Source organism: Scyliorhinus torazame, chromosome 21 (genome assembly GCF_047496885.1).
Source record: "Scyliorhinus torazame isolate Kashiwa2021f chromosome 21, sScyTor2.1, whole genome shotgun sequence".
In the NCBI taxonomy this organism is placed as follows: domain Eukaryota; kingdom Metazoa; phylum Chordata; class Chondrichthyes; order Carcharhiniformes; family Scyliorhinidae; genus Scyliorhinus; species Scyliorhinus torazame.
Window position 1 is genome coordinate 133,990,662 of NC_092727.1, and position 20,950 is coordinate 134,011,611.

At 49.2% G+C, this 20,950-nt stretch overlaps 1 protein-coding gene across 6 annotated transcripts in view; it reads left to right on the forward strand.

Moving 5' to 3' along the window:
* The window catches only part of LOC140398701 (histone-lysine N-methyltransferase EZH1-like), a 77,588-nt gene that overhangs the window by 40,646 nt on the left and 15,992 nt on the right, over window positions 1-20,950 (forward strand). For 3 of the 6 annotated variants that reach the window (XM_072487705.1, XM_072487706.1, XM_072487708.1), the window contains 4 exons: window positions 8,488-8,528; window positions 12,180-12,305; window positions 12,991-13,169; window positions 19,863-19,958. In XM_072487705.1, the coding sequence (XP_072343806.1) occupies window positions 8,488-8,528; window positions 12,180-12,305; window positions 12,991-13,169; window positions 19,863-19,958 (442 nt within the window). The remainder of the gene's footprint in view (window positions 1-8,487; window positions 8,529-12,179; window positions 12,306-12,990; window positions 13,170-19,862; window positions 19,959-20,950) is intronic. The other 3 variants (XR_011937538.1, XR_011937539.1, XM_072487707.1) reach the window with 3 other exon arrangements.

Genomic DNA, 20,950 nt, shown 5'->3' on the forward strand with positions numbered 1-20,950 from the left:
GAGCATATGCAGGAGAGCATGTACAGGTAGAGGTGAGTGTGCAGGTGAGCAAGTACAGGCGAGCATGTACAGGTGAGCTTGTGCAGATATGGATGAGCGTGTGCAGGTGAGCATGTGCAAGTTAAAATGTACAGGTGTAGATGTGCGGGTGAGCGTCTGCAGGTATGGTGAGCATGTGCAGGAGAGCGTGTACAGGTGAACATGTGCAGGTGAGTATGTACAGGTGAACTTGTGCAAGTGAGCATGTACAGGTGAGCGTGTGCAGGTGAGCGTGTGCAGGTGAGCGTGTGCAGGTGAGCGTGTGCAGGTGAGCGTGTGCAGGTAGAGGTGAGTGTGTGCAGGTGAATGTGCAGGTGGGCATGTACACATACAGGTGAGCGTGTAACGGTGACCGTGTGCAGACTGCGGGTTGACTGCGAGCAGGTGAGTGTATACAGGTTAGAGCAAATGAGCATCTGCAAGTGAGTATGCACAGGTGAGCATGTACAAATTGGGGCAGGTAAATATGTACAGATTGGGACGTGGGTGGAGGCCTTGCGGAGGGTAAACGCGTCCTTCTTCATCTGTGAGGTTAAGTCTCATCCAGTTCAAGTTGGCAGATAGGGGCTTGTATGAGGGTTGTCAGGATGAGTAATTCTTTGCGGGGGTTGAGGATTTGGTCTGGGCGATGCGCAGGGGGCTCCCGAATCACATCCACATGTTCTGGGCGTGTCTGAGATTGATGGTGTCCTGGCAGGGCTTCTCGGAGGTGCAGTCCGAGGTGCTGCTTACAACAGATACGGTCAGTCCCCCTAATTATAGAATCTTCTACAACTACCAAATGTCTTTTTTCTCTTCCCGCTTGAATGGCCTCCTGTACCACAGTGCAGTCATCAGCTAGCTCATCCTCGCATCAGCCCTTTTCCTCATCCACACAGAGAGCAGATACCTCCTACCTGTTGGACAAGGTCGAGAGCCGAGGGTCCTCCGTTCCTGAATTCAGGATCCCTCTGCCACCCTCACCTGCAGTCACACCTGCTGTCCATGATCACTGGCCAAATCTCAGGTACTCAATCTACGGGATGTGACTGCCTCCTGAAACAAAGAGTCCGGGTAACACTCCCCCTCCCGGATGTACCAAAGTGTACAGATCAGAGCAGGTGAGTGGGTGCAGGTGAGTGGGTGCAGGTGAGTGGGTGCAGGTGGGCGTGTACAGGTGGGCGTGTACAGGTGGGCGTGTACATGTGAACTTGTGCTGGTGAGCGGTGCAGGTGAGCGTGTGCAGGTGAGCGTGTGCATGTGAGTATGCACAGGTGAGCGGTGTAGGTGACCGTGTGCAGGTGAACGTGTGCAGGGGAGCGTGTGCAGGTGAGCGTGTGCAGGGGAGCGGTGCAGGTGAGCGTGTGCGGTGCAGGTGTGCAGTGCAGGTGAGCGTGGACAGGTGAGCGGTACAGGTGAGCGTGTGCAGGTGAGCGTGTGCATGTGAGTATGCACAGGTGAGCGGTGTAGGTGACCGTGTGCAGGTGAACGTGTGCAGGGGAGCGTGTGCAGGTGAGCGTGTGCAGGGGAGCGGTGCAGGTGAGCGTGTGCGGTGCAGGTGTGCAGTGCAGGTGAGCGTGGACAGGTGAGCGGTACAGGTGAGCGGTGCAGGTGAGCGTGTGCAGGTGAGCGTGTGCAGGTGAGCGTGTGCAGGTGAGCGGTGCAGGTGAGCATGTGCAGGTGAGCGTGTGCAGATCGGAGCCTCTAGGAGAAAATGAGTTAACATTATTGATCTGGAGACTTACCAATGAGCCCCTGGTATATGCGGGATTGGGTTAATGTTGTAAACAGTAGGATAGATTGAATGGAAGAAATGGAAGAGGAGCAGGCCATTCAGCCCTTCGAGACTGCTGGACCATTCAATCTGAATATGGCCGATTCTTCACCACCTTCACCCTCCTGCTCTAACCCTTTGATTCCTTTCATCTCCAAAATGCAGTCTCAAATAAACTCATCTAGTGAGCATGCCCAGATCTCCAGGTTAGAGAATTTCAAAGATTCACAACCCTCTTGAGAGAGAAATGTTCCTCATATTAGTCCGAAATTGTGAGATTAATGTCCCCAGTTCTAAACTCTCTAGCTCAGACAAACAGCCTCTCAGCATTCTGTCAAACCGTCTTCTGATATTTCCGTGTTTCATTGTGATCTCATTCTAATAAACTCCAGGGAATCTAGTCAATCATTGTTCGTTAGCCAATCCCTTCACCTCAGGAATCAATCTATTGAATCTTTGTTGCATCCTCTCGAAGGTAAGTTTACCCTTTCTTCAGGAGGGAGATCCGAACTACAAGTATTCCAGGTATTACCCCATCATGTACAGATACAATTAGGGGCCACACGGTGGCACAGTGGTTAGCACTGCTCCCTCACAGCGCCAGGGACCCGGGTTCAATTCCAGCCTCAGGTGACTGTCTGTGTGGAGTCTGCATGTTCTCCCCGTGTGTGCGTGGGTTTCCTCCGGGTGCTCCGGTTTCCTCCCACAGTCCAAAGACGTGCAGGTTACATGGACTGGCTATGCTAAATTGTCCTTAGTGTCCAAAAGGTTAGGTGGGGTTAAGGGGATGGGGTCGGGGCATGGGCCTGGGTCGGGTGCTCTTTCCAGGGGTTGGTGCAGACTCGATGGGCCGAATGGCCTCCTCCTGCACTGTAGAGATTCTATGATTCTAATTGCAGTCAGATTTATTTACTATTATCCTTTTGTACTGAAGGCCATTTGCTTTCCTGATTAATTAGCGTATCCATGAGCTGTCTTTCTGTGATTTGTGGAGAAGGATACCCCAGTTCATGTAAATATCAACATTTCCCAGTTACTCCTAGGAGTAGGAGTGGGCCATTCGGCCCCTCGAGCCTGCTCCACTGTTTCTATTGACATCTTCTTTGAAAATATTCAATGGCCGAGCCTCGACAGCCCTCTGGGGGAGAGAATTCCAAAGATTCCCCAGCCTCTGAGTAAAGAAACTTCTCCTCAACTCAGTTCTAAACAAGCTGCCCTTTATGCTGAGACTGTGTGCCCTGGTTCGAGACCGTCTGCCAGGGAAAACATCCCACCGGCATTTACCCTGTCGGGCCCTGGAAGTATTGTGTGTACTTCAATGAGATTTATCTCAATCTTCTGAACTGCTGAGAATACAGGTGCAGTGTCCTCAATATTTCCTTATTGGGAAACTCTGCAATCCCAGGGATTAGTCTAGTGAAGCTTTGTTCTCTCCCTCAATGGCCAGCATATCATTCCTTAGATAAGGAGACCAAACCTTCATGCAATCCTCCAGGTGTGGTCTCACTGGGACCCTACCCAACTGCAGCAAGACTGACTCCCCTACTCAGATCTTCTTGCACTAAAGGCTGACGGACTATTTGCTTTCCTAATCACTGCTGCACCGGCATGTTCGCTCTCAATGACTGAGGAACAAGATCATCCAGGTCCCTTTGGACATTAACACTTCCCAGACTCTCCATCGTACCACAGTGGATAACTTCACACTTTTCTGCATTATAATCCATCTGCCATGCTCTTGCCCACTTACTTAACCTGTCTGAATCGCCTTGAAGCCTCCTTGTATCCTCCTCATAACTCACGTTCCCACCAAATATTGTGTCATCAGCAAACTTGGAAATATTATATTTGGTTGATATGGGTTATGACCAGCTGGGTCCCCAAACACTGATCCTGGTAAAGGTGAAGTTGCCACAGTCCCAGATGACCATAGGCTGCTTTCCCCTGTGAGGGGGGGAGCTGACTGGCGGTGGTTTAACCTGAGGACCACCACACCTCAGGCGAGGGGCAAGGTTGAGAAGGCTGAGCCTTCATTGGTATCCCATTAGTCACACCCTGCCAACCTGAGAACGATCCGTTTATCCCTACTCTATGTTTCCCGTCTGTTAATCAATTCTCAATCCGTGGAGGACATTTCCCCCAATCCCATGTGGTCTAATTTTGTTTACTGATTTCCTGTGTGGGATCTCATCGAAAGCTTTCTGAAAATGCAAATATACCACATTCACTGGTTCTCCCTTATTTATTCTGCTGGTAACATCCTCAACAATACCCAACTGATTTGTCAAACATGATTGCCTTTTCATAAATCCATGTAAACTCTTCACAATCTCACCATTATTTTCTAAGTACCAGTTATCTCTATCCTTTAGATTAGATTCTAGCACCTTCCTAAAAAACGAGACATTTTTCTTGAAGCTTTTCATCTAGCACTCATCAAGACAAATCGCAAGAATGCCATTGTAATAAGAAACAACAAATTTATACTGTATGAGAAGAGAGTGCTGATTGGTTGGTAAGTGGACTCTGATTGGTAGAGGCATTGCCACGGAGAATGCACGAGTTAATGGTGACTGACAATTAACTGCCAAGTCTTGTTTGAAATTTCAACCAGGCAGCTTGACTCTGATTGGTCAGGGCATTGCCCTGAGGACTGAACCAGTAAATGAATAGCGGTCAGTTATTTTGTTTCGCTGAAACAGGCGCAATATGTGTACATGTTCTTTCTGTCTGGAAAGAACAGGGCCCCACGTATGAATATATGTAGCGTCCAGTTCACGTAAAGGTGCCACACTGCAAGCCTGTTATCAACAAACTGAGGATTATTTAGTGAATATTGGCTGTCATGAACAGTGGAAGGAATGTGCTGATTGATATGATCCACCAGCTGACATACTGAGCAACACACTGGCACTGAAATTCATAGACACATTGCTCGTTTGTATGATAGGATGAGAGAGTTATCATCTGACAAGTGGCTGAATAAATTGGATCTAAACCTTCTGAATTTTGGAAGAGTGAGAGGGGATCTCATTTGAAACCTACAAGATTCAGAAAGGCTGTTTAGCACAGGGCTAAATCGCTGGCTTTGAAAGCAGACCAAGGCAGGCCAGCAGCACGGTTCGATTCCCGTAACAGCCTCCCCGAGCAGGCGCCGGAATGTGGCGACTAGGGGCTTTTCACAGTAACTTCATTTGAAGCCTACTTGTGACAATAAGCGATTTTCATTTCATTTCATTTTCAAAAGGAGAGATTTTGACTGTTTCCCCTGGACGGGAGTCTAAAACACCAACACAGTTTCAGAAAAGGGGCTGATTGTTTCGGACTGAGATGAGGAGAAACTACTTCACTCAAATGTGAAGTATCTCGGGCTGGTTTAGCTCAGTGGGTTAGACAGCTGGTTTCCGGTGAAGAACAAGGTCAGCAGTGCGGGTTCAATTCCCGTACCAGCTGAGAATTCTGAATTCTCCCTCTGTCCCCGAACAGGTGCCGGAATCTGGTGACGCGGGGCTTTTCACAGTAACTTCATTGCAGTGTTTTAAAAAATATATTTTTATTCTGTTTTCACATTTTCTTCAGAATTTACACCCCCACCAACAAACAGTAAACGGTAACAAATACAATGTCTATCCCCCTACCAACACCAACAATCCCATCCTCCCACCCCCCAAGCAATGGCCCACCTGACAATATAAGCCTCAAATAAAACAAACCCTCCCAAGGTGGAAAAAAAAAGGAATCAGGAATCGCCTGTGGTCACCGTTGACACATATAGTTCACCCCCCCAACCCCCCCTAATATTCAATGCCATACAATCCCCGAAACAGTACCGTGAATGACACCCATGAATTGTAGACACCCCCCATCCCCCTCCCAGACTCCTCCCCTTCACTTCCTCTTGTAAACTCCTCCCCCCACCCTCGGTTCCTTCCCCCAACTTTTCACCCCGGCTAGACTCACCAAAACCTGTTCTACCAGGCTCTGATGGCCGCAGCCCCTCCCCCCACCTCACTCCCGTTCAGGAGGCCCCCGCCCGGGTCTCCTTCCCGGGTCTCCTTCGCACTTGCCCAGTCCCAGGAAAACCAAGAAATCCCCTTTAGCACACAACCCCCGCATAAATCACAAGCCCCAAAGAACCATCGTTGCAAATGAAAGTCCCAACTCTTCCCTTGTCCAGATATATACAGCGTCGACTCATTTAGTACACACACCAACACGCAGTGAAAAAATAAAGTTACATGAGGCAACATCGGTACCAGACCCGCTCTCAGTCCCATTTCTCAATTCTGCCACAGTCCTTCTGCCTTCGCAAACTCCTCCGCCGCTTCCGCCGTCCCGAAATAAAAGATCTTGGATTTGTAGGTCACCCTCAACTTAGCTGGATATACTATGCCGCACTGCCCTTGCTGATGTACAGTGCCTTCTTCACCCGGCTGAAGGCAGCCCGCCTCCTCGCCAGCTCCACCGTAAAGTCCTGGTATATTCGTATACCAGCTCCAGCCCACTGCACCACCCGCTTCTGCTTTGCCCAGAACAGGACTTTCTCCTTCACGCTATACCTACGGAAACACACAGTTACTACTCTTGGCAGCTCACTCGCCTTTGGTATAGGCCTCCATGACCGATGAGCCTGATCCAGTTAGTATCGAGAGGGATCGTCCCCCTCCCCAATAGTCCGCCAACATCGTGGCAAAATACTCCGTCGGCCTCGGGCCTTCCACCCCTTTGGGCAGACCCACGATCCTCCGATTCTGCCGCCTGGATCTGTTTTCCAGGTCTTCCATTTTGGCTCGCCGACCCTTGTTGCTCTCTGTCACCCTCCTTCCCCATCGAGGTGAATTGATCACTGTGCTGCGACAATGCCTCTTCCACTTCCTTCAGTGTCTCACCTTCCGGTGAATCTTTCCCACCTCCTTCTTCATCGCTTCCATGTGCTTTGTGAACTGTTTTGCAAATTCCGCAACCATCACTTTGGTCATTTCTTCTGCTGTGAGCGATGCGGCCTCCCCTGGTCTCCAGCCTCCGCTTTCCTCACAGTCCCCGCGCTGACTTTTCCACTCACCGGCGGACTTCCGTTAACCCCCTTTTCCACGGCTGTTTTTTTCCCAAACTTGGACATTTCTCCTCCCTGTGCCTTTCAGCCTTTTCAGCCTCTGTTGCCCCCGGGACCGGGCGTTAAATCTCCGAAATTTCTATTCCCGAGCGGGAGCCCTCCAGCGTGCAGCTGCCTCCCGCTCGCCGTCACCGGAAGTTTCCTTCATTGTGTGTTAATGTAAGCCTACTTGTGACAATAAAATTATTTATTTATTTTGTGAATCTTTGGAATTCTCTATCCCAGAGGATTGCGGATGCTCCGTGGTGAATATGCTAATGGCTGCGGAGCAAACTGATCTTTGATCCCGTGGATTCAATGGATGTGGGGGGCGGGCTGTGGGTAGGGGGCGGGCTGTGGGAGCCTGGCTATGGGTGGAGGCCGGATTGTGAGTGGTGGGCGGGCTGTGGGTAGGGGGCGGGCTGTGGGTAGGGGGCGGGCTGTGGGTGGGGGCCGGGCTGTGGGAGCCTGGCTATGGGTGGAGGCCGGATTGTGAGTGGTGGGCGGGCTGTGGGTAGGGGGCGGGCTGTGGGTAGGGGGCGGGCTGTGGGTAGGGGGCGGGCTGTGGGTGGGGGCCGGGCTGTGGGAGCCTGGCTATGGGTGGAGGCCGGATTGTGAGTGGTGGGCGGGCTGTGGGTAGGGGGCGGGCTGTGGGGGCCAGGATTAGGGGCCGGGCTGTGGGTGGGGGGCGGGCTGTGGGTGGGGGCGGGCTGTGGGTAGGGGGCGGGCTGTGGGTAGGGAGCGGGCTGTGGGAGCCTGGCTATGGGTGGAGGCCGGATTGTGAGTGGTGGGCGGGCTGTGGGTAGGGGGCGGGCTGTGGGGGCCAGGATTAGGGGCCGGCTGTCAGATTAAGTTGGAGCCAAAGATCAGTCTCCTGCTGCTGGTCCACCTGGAGAACCTGGTGCCAAAGCAGCTGAATCTGGGTACAAAGCTGCGACTCGAACATAGTGTTTTTCATAGAATTTACAGTGCAGAAGGAGGCCATTCAGCCCATCAAGTCTGCACCGGCTCTTGGAAAGAGCACCCTACCCAAGGTCAACACCCGATCCCCATAACCCAGTAACCCCACCCAACACTAATGGCAATTTATCACGGCCAACCCACCTAACCTGCACATCTTTGGACTGTGGGAGGAAACCGGAGCACCCGGAGGAAACCCACGCAGACACGGGGAGAACGTGCAGACTCCGCACAGACAGTGACCCAAGCCAGGAATCGAACCTGGGACCCTGGAGCTGTGAAGCAACTGTGCTATCCACAAGGCTACCGTGCCGCACATCAACTGCGACCAGGCACTGCAGAAATGCCTGGATAATGTGAAACGGGGTTGGTCCTTTCTGCTGTTCACTAATACCCCGGGATGAATAAAGAGACAGAATATTGTTTTACTCTCTGCTTGTAGCCTCAGGACACGGGCCTCTCATCAGGATAATGAGGGATGTTGGGGGAATGATCAGGGAGCCTGCGCCCCCCCCCCCCCCCCGGGCTGTCAGAACCCTGGCCAGTGAGTTAGTGACCAGTCTGTATTTTACTTTATCAGCTCTAATTTATAGAGACTGCAGTTGGGACAGAACGAGGCTTTAAATCTGCTTCTGTGTTACAGACTGTGGGCAGCGCATTGCAGGAGGATGCAGCTGAAGAAAGGTTGGTGTCTCCAAACTGACTAAAATAATCCTCATCCCAGTCTATCATTTATGTGCAACCTCTGACCCGTTTCCCACTGCGTGCGACCTCTGACCCGTTTCCCACTGCGTGCGACCTCTGACCCGTTTCCCACTGCGTGCGACCTCTGACCCGTTTCCCACAGCGTGCGACCTCTGACCCGTTTCCCACAGCGTGCGACCTCTGACCCTTTGCCCCACTGTGTGTACTCTGACGCCACACCTGGGTGTGACCGCTGACCCATTGCCAACTGCCTGTGACCTCTGACCCATTGCCCACTGTGGGCGACCTCTGACCCGTTGCCCACTGCGTGCGACCTCTGACCCATTGCCCACTGTGTGCGACCTGTGACCTTGTGCTGTGTGTTCTATGGGCAGGGGCTTGGAGGAGGTAGTGGCTGGGGTGCTTTCGGGTTGAGGGGAGATGGGGTGGTTTTGGGGTGAGGGGAGATGGGGTTTCATTGTGGTTTTGGAGTGAGGGGAGATGGGGGTTTGGGGGTAGTTTTGGGGTGAGGATATATGGGGGTTTCGGGATGGTTTTGGGGTGAGGGGAGATGGGGTGGTTGTGGGGTGAGGGGAGATGGGGTGGTTTTGGGGTGAGGGGAGATGGGGTGGTTTTGGGGTGAGGGGAGATGGGGTGGTTTTGGGGTGAGGGGAGATGGGGTGGTTTTGGGGTGAGGAGAGATGGGGGTGTTGGGGTGCTTTTGGGAAGAGGGGAGATGGGGGTTTTGGGGTGAGGGGAGATGGGGGATTCGGGGTGGTTTTGGGGTGAGGGGAGATGGGGGTTTCGGGGCGGTTTTGGGGTGAGGGGAGATGGGGGTTTTGGGGTGGTTTTGGGGTGAGGGGAGATGGGGTGGTTTTGGGGTGAGGGGAGATGGGGGTTTCGGGGTGGTTTTGGGGTGAGGAGAGATGGGAGTTTCGGGGTGGTATAGGGGTGGGGGAGATGGGGTGGTTTTGGGGTGAGGGGAGATGGGGGTTTCGGGGTGGTTTTGGGGTGAGGAGAGATGGGGGTTTCGGGGTGGTTTTGGGGTGAGGGGAGATGTGGTGGTTTTGGGGTGAGGGGAGATGGGGGTTTTGGGGTGAGGAGAGATGGGGGTTTCGGGGTGGTTTAGAGGTGGGGGAGATGGGGTGGTTTTGGGGTGAGGAGATGGGGATTTCGGGGTGGTTTTGGGGTGAGGGGAGATGGGGGTTTCGGGGTGGTTTTGGGGTGAGGGGAGATGGGGGTTTTGGGGTGACAGAGATGGGGTGGTTTTGGGGTGAGGGGAGATGGGGGTTTCGGTGTGGTTTTGGGGTGAGGGGAGATGGGTTTCTGGGTGGTTTTGGGGTGAGGGGAGATGGGGTTTTGGGGTGAGGGGAGATGGGGGTTTTGGGGTGAGGGGAGATGGGGGTTTCGCGATGGTTTTGGGGTGAGGGGAGATGGGGGTTTCGGGGTGGTTTTGGGGTGAGGGGAGATGGGGATTCGGGGTGGTTTTGGAGTGAGGGGAGATGGGTTTCTGGGTGGTTATGGGGTAAGGGGAGATGGGGGTTTCGGGGTGGTTTTGGGGTGAGGGGAGATGGGGGTTTCGGGGTGGTTTTGGGGTGAGGGGAGATGGGGTTTCGGGGTGGTTTTGGGGTGAGGGGTGATGGGGGTTTCGGGGTGGTTTTGGGGTGAGGGGAGATGGGGATTTCGGGGTGGTTTTGGGGTGAGGGGAGATGGGGGTTTCAGGGTGGTTTTGGGGTGAGGGGAGATGGGGGTTTCGGGGTGGTTTTGGGGTGAGGGGAGATGGGGATTTCGGGGTGGTTTTGGGGTGAGGGGAGATGGGGGTTTCAGGGTGGTTTTGGGGTGAGGGGAGATGTGGTTTTGGGGTGAGGGGAGATGGGGGTTTCGGGGTGGTTTTGGGGTGAGGGGAGATAGGGGTTTCGGGGTGGTTTTGGGGTGAGGGGAGATGGGGGTTTCGGGGTGGTTTTGGGGTGAGGGGAGATGGGGGTTTCTGGGTGGTTTTGGGGTGAGGGGTGATGGGGGTTTCGGGGTGGTTTTGGGGTGAGGGGAGATGGGGGTTTCGGGGTGGTTTTGGGGTGAGGGGAGATGGGGGTTTCGGGGTGGGTTTGGGGTGAGGGGAGATGGGCGTCTCGGGGTGGTTTTGGGGTGAGGGGAGATGTGGTTTTGGGGTGAGGCAAGATGGGGGTTTCGGGGTGGTTTTGGGGTGAGGGGAGATGGGGGTTTCGGGGTGGTTTTGGGGTGAGGGGAGATGTGCTTTTGGGGTGAGGGGAGATGGGGGTTTTGGGGTGAGGGGAGATGGGGGTTTCGGGGTGGTTTTGGGGTGAGGGGAGATGTGCTTTTGGGGTGAGGGGAGATGGGGGTTTTGGGGTGAGGGGAGATGGGGGTTTCGGGGTGGTTTTGGGGTGAGGGGAGATGGGGGTTTTGGGGTGAGTGGAGATGGGGGTTTCAGGGTGGTTTTGGGGTGAGGGGAGATGGCGGTTTCGGGGTGGTTTTGGGGTGAGGGGTGATGGGGGTTTCGGGGTGGTTTTGGGGTGAGGGGAGATGGGGTTTCGGGGTGGTTTTGGGGTGAGGGGTGATGGGGGTTTCGGGGTGGTTTTGGGGTGAGGGGAGATGTGGTTTTGGGGTGAGGGGAGATGGGGGTTTCGGGGTGGTTTTGGGGTGAGGGGAGATGGGGGCTTCGGGGTGGTTTTGGGGTGAGGGGAGATGGGGTTTTCGGGGTGGTTTTGGGGTGAGGGGAGATGGGGGTTTCGGGGTGGTTCTGGGGTGAGGGGAGATGTGATTTCGGGGTGAGGGGAGATGTGGGTTTTGGGGTGAGGGGAGATGGGGGTTTCGGGGTGGTTTTGGGGTGAGGGGAGATGTGGTTTTGGGGTGAGGGGAGATGGGGGTTTCGGGGTGGTTTTGGGGTGAGGGGAGATGGGGGTTTCGGAGTGGTTTTGGGGTGAGGGGAGATGGGCGTTTTGGGGTGAGGGGAGATGGGGGTTTTGGGGTGAGGGGAGACGGGGGTTTCGGTGTGGTTTTGGGGTGAGGGGAGATGTGGTTTTGGGGTGAGGGGAGATGGGGGTTTCGGGGTGGTTTTGGGGTGAGGGGAGATGTGGTTTTGGGGGAAGGGGAGATGGGGGTTTCGGGGTGGTTTTGGGGTGAGGGGAGATGTGATTTTGGGGTGAGGGTAGATGGGGGTTTCGGGGTGGTTTTGGGGTGAGGGGAGATGGGGGTTTCGGGGTGGTTTTGGGGTGAGGGGAGATGGGGGTTCCGGGGTGGTTTTGGGGTGAGGGGAGATGGGGGTTTCGTGGTGGTTTTGGGGTGAGGGGAGATGGGGGTTTCGGGGTGGTTTTGGGGTGAGGGGAGATGGGGGTTTCGGGGTGGTTTTGGGGTGAGGGGAGATGGGGGTTTCGGGGTGGTTTTGGGGTGAGGGGAGATGGGGGTTTTGGGGTGAGGGGAGATGGGGGTTTTGGGGTGAGGGGAGATGGGGGTTTTGGGGTGAGGGGAGATGGGGGTTTTGGGGTGAGGGGAGATGGGGTTTCGGGGTGGTTTTGGGGTGAGGGGATGGGGGTTTCGGGGTGGTTTTGGGATGAGGGGAGATGGGGGTTTTGGGGGGTTTGGGTTTATTTTGCTTCATTAATTTATTTTAACATTCTGCACTTCCTTCTATTTCAGACAATTCGTCCAATCAGGTTTACAATTATCAGCCGTGTGACCACCCCGAGCGCACCTGTGACGTCACCTGTCCCTGTGTCACCGCCCAGAATTTCTGTGAGAAATTCTGTCAATGCAGCCCCGAGTGTGAGCGACACAGGAGGATCCAACACTCCAGGGTGGAGCGAGAGGGCCTTGGAGTGGAATGGACGGGTTGTGAGGGATGTTGTGAGGGAGGAAGGAGTGGGGGTTGGAGGTGTTTGAGGGGGACGGGAGGTTTGAGAGTGCGGAGAGGGGTGTGGAGGTGGAATGGAAAAGGGGAAGTGGGCAGGTGGGGCATGAGGTTTTGACCCAGCTGGAACAATGGAGCTGCTGCTAACCGGGATTAGTGTTGGGCACAGAGGGTGATCGATTCTGCTTCAATCTAACCGTGCTCCAAAATCCACAACAGAAATATGTTGTGAGCAGATTAGCGAATGAGGATTTCGATATGGAGAGCGCAGATACTGTGGAGGCTGCAACTGGCTGTCTGGGCCAGAGGCCTAAAACTGAAGGAAGCCTGGCTGGAGTCTGGCCTCAGTTGTTATTTGGCTTTTAGAATAACTTTCTGTTAACCAGCATTGAGATGTTATGCAGGCTTTCAATTCAGCATCAGATTCGTGGGTTTGTAGCACAGACAGACTGGATACATTCAAGAACAGATTTTAGAAACAATTTGTGTTGAATATTTGAAATAGGAACAGGAGGAGGCCATTCAGCCCCTCAGGACTGTTCCGCCATTCTTTGCGATCGTGGCGGATCTGTGATCTAACTTCATTTATTTTTATCTTAGGTCAGAATCGGTTTCCTGGCTGTCGCTGCAAAACTCAGTGTAACACCAAACAATGCCCCTGTTACCTGGCCGTGCGTGAGTGTGACCCTGATATGTGTCAGACCTGTGGGGCCGCCGATCACTGGGACACCAAGAATGTCTCCTGCAAGAACTGCAGCATCCAACGGGGCCTCAAGAAGGTGCTTTAGACCAGGCCGAATGCGTAGGAACCATTGAAATGAACTTGTGGCCCCTGAACCTGGGTCCTGCTATTGATCAGCTGCCTGGAGGACATTTCCGAGCCCAGCCAGCTGCAGAGATGGAGACGGGACAGCAGTGGATTGGTTTGTCTGTGAGGCAATGGTCCAAGCCTCTCCCCAGATTCCCCACCCAATTAACCTTTCTGCTGATGTCATTCTCAGTGGCCAGTGCGGAATGTAACAGGGTGATTCCCAATGGGAAGCTGGGGGTCCGTTCCCAGGTGGAGTTGGGGGGAGAGGGGTGTTGGCCTGGGGAAGTACGGTGGCCAAAGAGGGTCATTCACGGTGCTGTCCAGCTGCTGAATCCCTGCTTCATCCTCCCGTCCACTGGATTTGGGTATATTACAGTCTATAGCACAGTCTATATCATAATCTATAGCACAGTCGATATCAATCTATATCACAATCTGTATTACAGTCTGTATCAATCTATAACAGTCTATATCATAATCTATATCACAGTTTATATCATCGCCCATTACCATAGTCTATATCACAATCACAGTATGTATCACAGTCTACAACACAATCTATATTTAAAAAGAGCAACTTGTAAACTCACTCCCAGTGAGTTCTCCCAGTGAGCCAGAGAAGACACAGCCAGAGTGAGACAGAACCAAGAGTGAGTTTGGGAATTTGAATCTAGGTGGGAATTCAAAGCTGGGGGGCGGGGGGGGGAGAGGAGGTGCTTTTTATCCCTGGTAAGTAGTGTTTCTGTTTTCTTTTTTTTTCATTGGTATATTTATTTATTTTTTTCTTTGTTGTTTATTTATTTATTTTTTGGAGGGGGACATTGAAATTGTTGACGTTAACCGAAGGTTTAAGACATGGCAGGAGATCTCAGACCCGTATCATGCTCCTCGTGTGGGATGTGGGAGCTCAGGGACACGTCCACTGTCCCTGGCTCCTTCATGTGCAAGAAGTGTGTCCAGCTGCAGCTCCTGTTAGACCGCTTGACGGCTCTGGAGCTGCGGATGGACTCACTTTGGAGCATCCGCGATGCTGAGGACGTCGTGGATAGCACGTTTAGCGAGTTGGTCACACCGCAGGTGAAAGGTACTGAGGGAGATAGAAAATGGGTGACCAAAAGAGAGAGCAAGAGTAGGAAGGCATTGCAGGTGTCCTCTGCGGCCATCTCCCTGCAAAACAGATATACCGCTTTGGATACTGTTGAGGAAGATGGCTCACCAGGGGAAGGCAGCAGCAGCCAGGTTCATGGCACCGTGGCTGGCTCTGCTGCGCAGCTGGGCAGGAAGAAGAATGTCAGGGCTATAATGATAGGGGACTCAATTGTAAGGGGAATAGACAGGCGGTTCTGCGGATGCAATCGAGACTCCAGGATGGTATGTTGTCTCCCTGGTGCAAGGGTCAAAGATGTCTCGGAGCGGCTGCAGGGCATTCTGGGGGGGGGAGGGGAGGGTGAACAGCCAGCTGTCGTGGTGCACATAGGCACCAACGATATAGGTTAAAAAAAACGGGACGAGGTCCTACAAGCTGAATTCAGGGAGTTAGGAGTTAAACTAAAAAGTAGGACCTCAAAAGGTAGTAATCTCAGGATTGCTGCCAGTGCCACGAGTTAGTCAGAGTAGGAATGTCAGGATAGATAGGATGAATGCGTGGCTCGAGAGATGGTGCAAGAGGGAGGGATTCAAATTCCTGGGCATTGGAACCGGTTCTGGGGGAGGTGGGACCAGTACAAACCAGACGGTCTGCACCTGTCCTAGGGGGGGTGTTTGCTAGAGCTGTTGGGGAGAGTTTAAACTAATGTGTCAGGGGGGTGGGAACCGATGCAGGAAGTTGTAAGGTAGTAAAACAGGGACAGAAACAAAAGGCAGTAAGGGGGAAAGTGTGAGGCAGAGAAGCCATAGTCAAAAATCAAAAAGGGCGACAGTACAAGGTACAGTGACTGAGGGGAGCTCAGTGAATAGGACCAGGAATACTAAAAGGAATAAAACGGGAAGTGAAAACATTAATGGTAAGCGATGCGGCAGGTTGTTACATGAAGATATGGGTTCAACGACAAGGAAAATTAGGAGAAAGGTTAAGAGGAAATATAACTTAGGAGAGGTTACCGATCAAGGTGTTAAGATTCAGAACAGAGGTAAAAAAGCCAACATAAGTGTACTTTACCTGAATGCTTGTAGTATTCGGAATAAGGTAAATGCGTTGATGGCGCAAATCATCGTGAATGACTATGATTTAGTGGCCATTACTGAAACATGGTTAAAGGATGGTCATGACTGGGAGTTAAATATCCGAGGGTATCAAACTATTTGGAAGGACAGAGTGGATGGTAAGGGAGGTGGTGTAGCTCTGTTATTTAAGGATGACATCCGGGCAATAGTAAGGGATGACATCGGTGCTATGGAGGATAAGGTTGAATCCATTTTGGTGGAAATCAGGAATAGTAAGGCGAAAAAGTCACTGATAGGAGTAGTCTATAGGCCACCAAATAGTAACATGGTGGGGCAGGTAATAAACAAAGAAATAACTGATGCATGTAGAAATGGTACAGCAGTTATCATGGGGGATTTTAATCTACATGTCGATTGATTTAACCAGGTCGGTCAAGGCAGCCTTGAGGAGGAGTTTATAGAATGTATCCGTGATAGTTTCCTAGAACAGTATGTAATGGAACCTACGAGGGAACAAGCGGTCCTAGATCTGGTCCTGTGTAATGAGACAGGATTGATTCAGGATGTCATAGTTAGGGATCCTCTCGGAAGGAGCGATCACAATATGGTGGAATTTAAAATACAGATGGAGGGTGAGAAGTTAAAATCAAGCACTAGTGTTTTGTGCTTAAACAAAGGAGATTACAATGGGATGAGAGAAGAACTAGCTAAGGTAGACTGGGAGCAAAGACTTTATGGTGAAACAGTTGAGGAACAGTGGAGAACCTTCCAAGCGATTTTTCACAGTGCTCAGCAAAGGTTCATACCAACAAAAAGGAAGGACAGTAGAAAGAGGGAAAATCGACCGTGGATATCTAAGGAAATAAGGGAGAGTATCAAATTGAAGGAAAAAGCATACAAAGTAGCAAAGATTAGTGGGAGACTAGAGGACTGGGAAATCTTTAGGGGGCAACAGAAAGCTACTAAAAAAGCTATAAAGAAGAGTAAGATAGATTATGAGAGTAAACTTGCTCAGAATATAAAAACAGATAGTAAAAGTTTCTACAAATACATAAAACAAAAAAGAGTGGCTAAGGTAAATATTGGTCCTTTAGTGGATGAGAAGGGAGATTTAATAATGGGAGATGAGGAAATGGCTGAGGAACTGAACAGGTTTTTTGGGTCGGTCTTCAAGGTGGAAGACACAAATAACATGCCAGTGACTGATGGAAATGAGGCTATGATAGGTGAGGACCTTGAGAGGATTGTTATCACCAAGGAGGTAGTGATGGGCAAGCTAATGGGGCTAAAGGTAGACAAGTCTCCTGGCCCTGATGGAATGCATCCCAGAGTGCTAAAAGAGATGGCTAGGGAAATTGCAAATGCACTAGTGATAATTTACCAAAATTCACTAGACTCTGGGGTGGTCCCGGCGGATTGGAAATTAGCAAACGTGACACCACTGTTTAAAAAAGGAGGTAGGCAGAAAGTGGGTAATTATAGGCCAGTGAGCTTAACTTCGGTAGTAGGGAAGATGCTGGAATCTATCAACAAGGAAGAAATAGCGAGGCATCTGGATGGAAATTGTCCCATTGGGCAGACGCAGCATGGGTTCATAAAGGGCAGGTCGTGCCTAACTAATTTAGTGGAATTTTTTGAGGACATTAACAGTGCGGTAGATAACGGAGAGCCAATGGATGTGGTATATCTGGATTTCCAGAAAGCCTTTGACAAGGTGCCACACAAAAGGTTGCTGCATAAGATAAAGATGCATGGCATTAAGGGGAAAGTAGTAGCATGGATAGAGGATTGGTTAATTAATAGAAAGCAAAGAGTGGGGATTAATGGGTGTTTCTCTGGTTGGCAATCAGTAGCTAGTGATGTCCCTCAGGGATCAGTGCTGGGCCCACAACTGTTCACAATTTACATAGATGTTTTGGAGTTGGGGACCAAGGGCAATGTGTCCAAGTTTGCAGATGACACTAAGATGAGTGGTAAAGCAAAAAGTGCAGAGGATACTGGAAGACTGCAGAGGGATTTGGATATGCTTAGTGAATGGGCTAGGGTCTGGCAGATGGAATACAATGTTGACAAATGTGAGGTTATCCATTTTGGTAGGAATAACAGCAAAAGGGATTATTATTTAAATGATAAAATATTAAAACATGCTGCTGTGCAGAGAGACCTGGGTGTGCTAGTGCATGAGTCGCAAAAAGTTGGTTTACAGGTGCAATAGGTGATTAAGAAGGCAAATGGAATTTTGTCCTTCATTGCTAGAGAGATAGAGTTTAAGACTAAGGAGGTTATGCTGCAATTGTATAAGGTGTTAGTGAGGCCACACCTGGAGTATTGTGTTCAGTTTTGATCTCCTTACTTGAGAAAGGACGTATTGGCACTGGAGGGTGTGCAGAGGAGATTCACTAGGTTAATCCCAGAGCTGAAGGGGTTGGATTACGAGGAGAGGTTGAGTAGACTGGGACTGTACTCGTTGGAATTTAGAAGGATGAGGGGATCTTATAGAAACATATAAAATTATGAAGGGAATAGATAGGATAGATGCAGGCAGGTTATTTCCACTGGCGGGTGAAAGCAGAACTAGGGGGCATAGCCTCAAAATGAGGGGAAGTAGATTTAGGACTGAGTTTAGGAGGAACCTCTTCACCCAAAGGGTTGTGAATCTATGGAATTCCTTGCCCAGTGAAGCAGTAGAGGCTCCTTCATTAAATGTTTTTAAGATAAAGATCGATAGTTTTTTGAAGAATAAAGGGATTAAGGGTTATGGTTGTTCGGGCCAGAAAGTGGAGCTGAGTCCACAAAAGATCAGCCATGATCTCGTTGAATGGTGGGGCAGGCTCAAGGGGCCAGATGGCCTACTCCTGCTCCTAGTTCTTATGTTCTTATATCACAATTCATACCACCATCTAAGACACAATCTAGATCACATCTGTACAACAGTCCATAACACAATCTATACCACAGTCTACATAAAACTCTGTATCACAGCCTATAGCAATCACAGCCTGTAGCACAATCCATTACAGTCTGTATCACAGTCTATAATACAGTATATATCACACCTGCGTCAGTCTATAATACAATATATCAAATCTGCACCAGAGTCGTATAATACAATATATATCACAATCTATATCACAGTCTATAACAATATATATCATAATCTATATCTCAGCTGCACCAGAGTATAATACAATATATATCACAGACTATAATACAATATATGTCACAGTCTATAATACAATCTATATCACAGTCTATAATATAATAGCTTATTGTTACAAGTAGGCTTCAATGAAGTTATTGTGAAAAGCCCCTAGTCGCCACATTCCAGCTCCTGTTCGGGGAGGCCGGTACGGGAATTGAACCTGTGCTGCTGGCCTTGTTCTGCATTACAAGCCAGCTGTTTAGCCCACTGTGCTAAACCAGTCTATAATACAATATATCACAATATATATCACAGTCTACAATACAATATATATATCACAGTATAATACAATCTATATCAGTCTATAATACAATCATATCACAGTCTATAATACAATCTATATCACAGTCTATAATACAATATATATCACAGTCTATAATACAATCTATATCACAATCTATATCACAGTCTATAATACAATATATATCACAATCTATATCACAGTCTATATCACAGTCTATAATACAATCTATATCACAATCTATATCACAGTCTATAATGCAATCTATATCACAGTCTATATCACAGTCTATAATACAATCTATATCACAGTCTATATCACAGTCTATATCACAGTCTATAATACAATCTATATCACAGTCTATATCACAGTCTATAATACAATCTATATCACAGTCTATATCACAGTCTATAATACAATCTATATCACAGTCTATATCACAGTCTATATCACAGTCTATAATACAATCTATATCACAGTCTATATCACAGTCTATATCACAGTCTATAATACAGTCTATATCACAGTCTATAATACAATCTATATCACAGTCTATATCACAGTCTATAATACAATCTATATCACAGTCTATATCACAGTCTATATCACAGTCTATAATACAATCTATATCACAGTCTATATCACAGTCTATAATACAATATATATCACAGTCTATAATACAATCTATATCACAATCTATATCACAGTCTATAATACAATCTATATCACAATCTATATCACAGTCTATATCACAGTCTATAATACAATCTATATCACAGTCTATATCACAGTCTATAATACAATCTATATCACAGTCTATATCACAGTCTATAATACAATCTATATCACAGTCTATATCACAGTCTATATCACAGTCTATAATACAATCTATATCACAGTCTATATCACAGTCTATAATACAATCTATATCACAGTCTATATCACAGTCTATAATACAATCTATATCACAGTCTATATCACAGTCTATAATACAATCTATATCACAGTCTATATCACGTCTTTGGGATTCTCACTGATTCCTGTTTCTTTCCCAGCACCTGCTACTTGCTCCTTCGGATGTGGCCGGGTGGGGAACCTTCATTAAGGATTCTGTCCAGAAAAATGAATTCATCTCGGAATATTGTGGAGAGGTTGGTCACCAATGTTGGAACAAAGTGGATAGTTTATATATGGCTGTAATGAAAGGAACAAAGTCCTTGTCGAAGGGGTTTACTGAAGGAGGTTACAGAGAGCTGGATGAGAGAGACCTTAGAGAGATTTGAAAAGGATGAGAATCAGGTCACCTCTTATTCTTCGAAACTCCAGCAAAAACAAGCCCAGCCTTTCCTCATAAAACAACCCGCCCATTCCTGGTATTGGACCAGCAAATCTTCTCTCAATTTGTTCCAACACATTTAAATCTTCCTTAAATAACAAGATCAAAATTGTACACCAGTATTCCAGACAGCGCCCTGTATAACTGAATAGAACCTCCCTACTCTTGTATTCAATTCCCCTCACAATAAACAATACCATTTTTAAAAATTCTTATTTTTTTATTCTTGCTACCAAATTGGGCAATTTCACATTTTCCCTTATTCTACTTCATTTGCCAGATATTTTCCCACTCAGTAACCTACCTGTATTCTTTTGTAGTTTCCTTATGTCCTCTTCACAACTTTCCTACCTATCTTTGTGTCATCAGCAAGTTTAGCAACCATCCCTTCAGTCCCCTTATCCAATTGGATAAACTTGAGGCCCCAGCACTGATCCCTGTGGCACACCACTCGTATTCTGCCAACCAGAAAATCAGCCATTTATACCTACTCGCTTTTTAACCTTTGATGCGCATCGAATCAAATGCCTTCTGAAAATCTAAATATAGCACATCCACCATTTCCCCTTTATCATAGCACCTGTCACTTCTTTAAAGAACTCTAATTAATTGGTTAAACATGATTTCCCTTTCACAAAACCATGTTGGCTCTGCCTGATTATCATGAATGTTTCTAAGTGCCCGGTTATAATGTCTTTAATAATAACTTCCAACATTTTCCCGATGACTGATGTTGAGCTAAATGACCTATAGTTTCCTGCCCACCTCTTTGAATAAAGAAATCACGTTCACTATTTTCCAATTTAA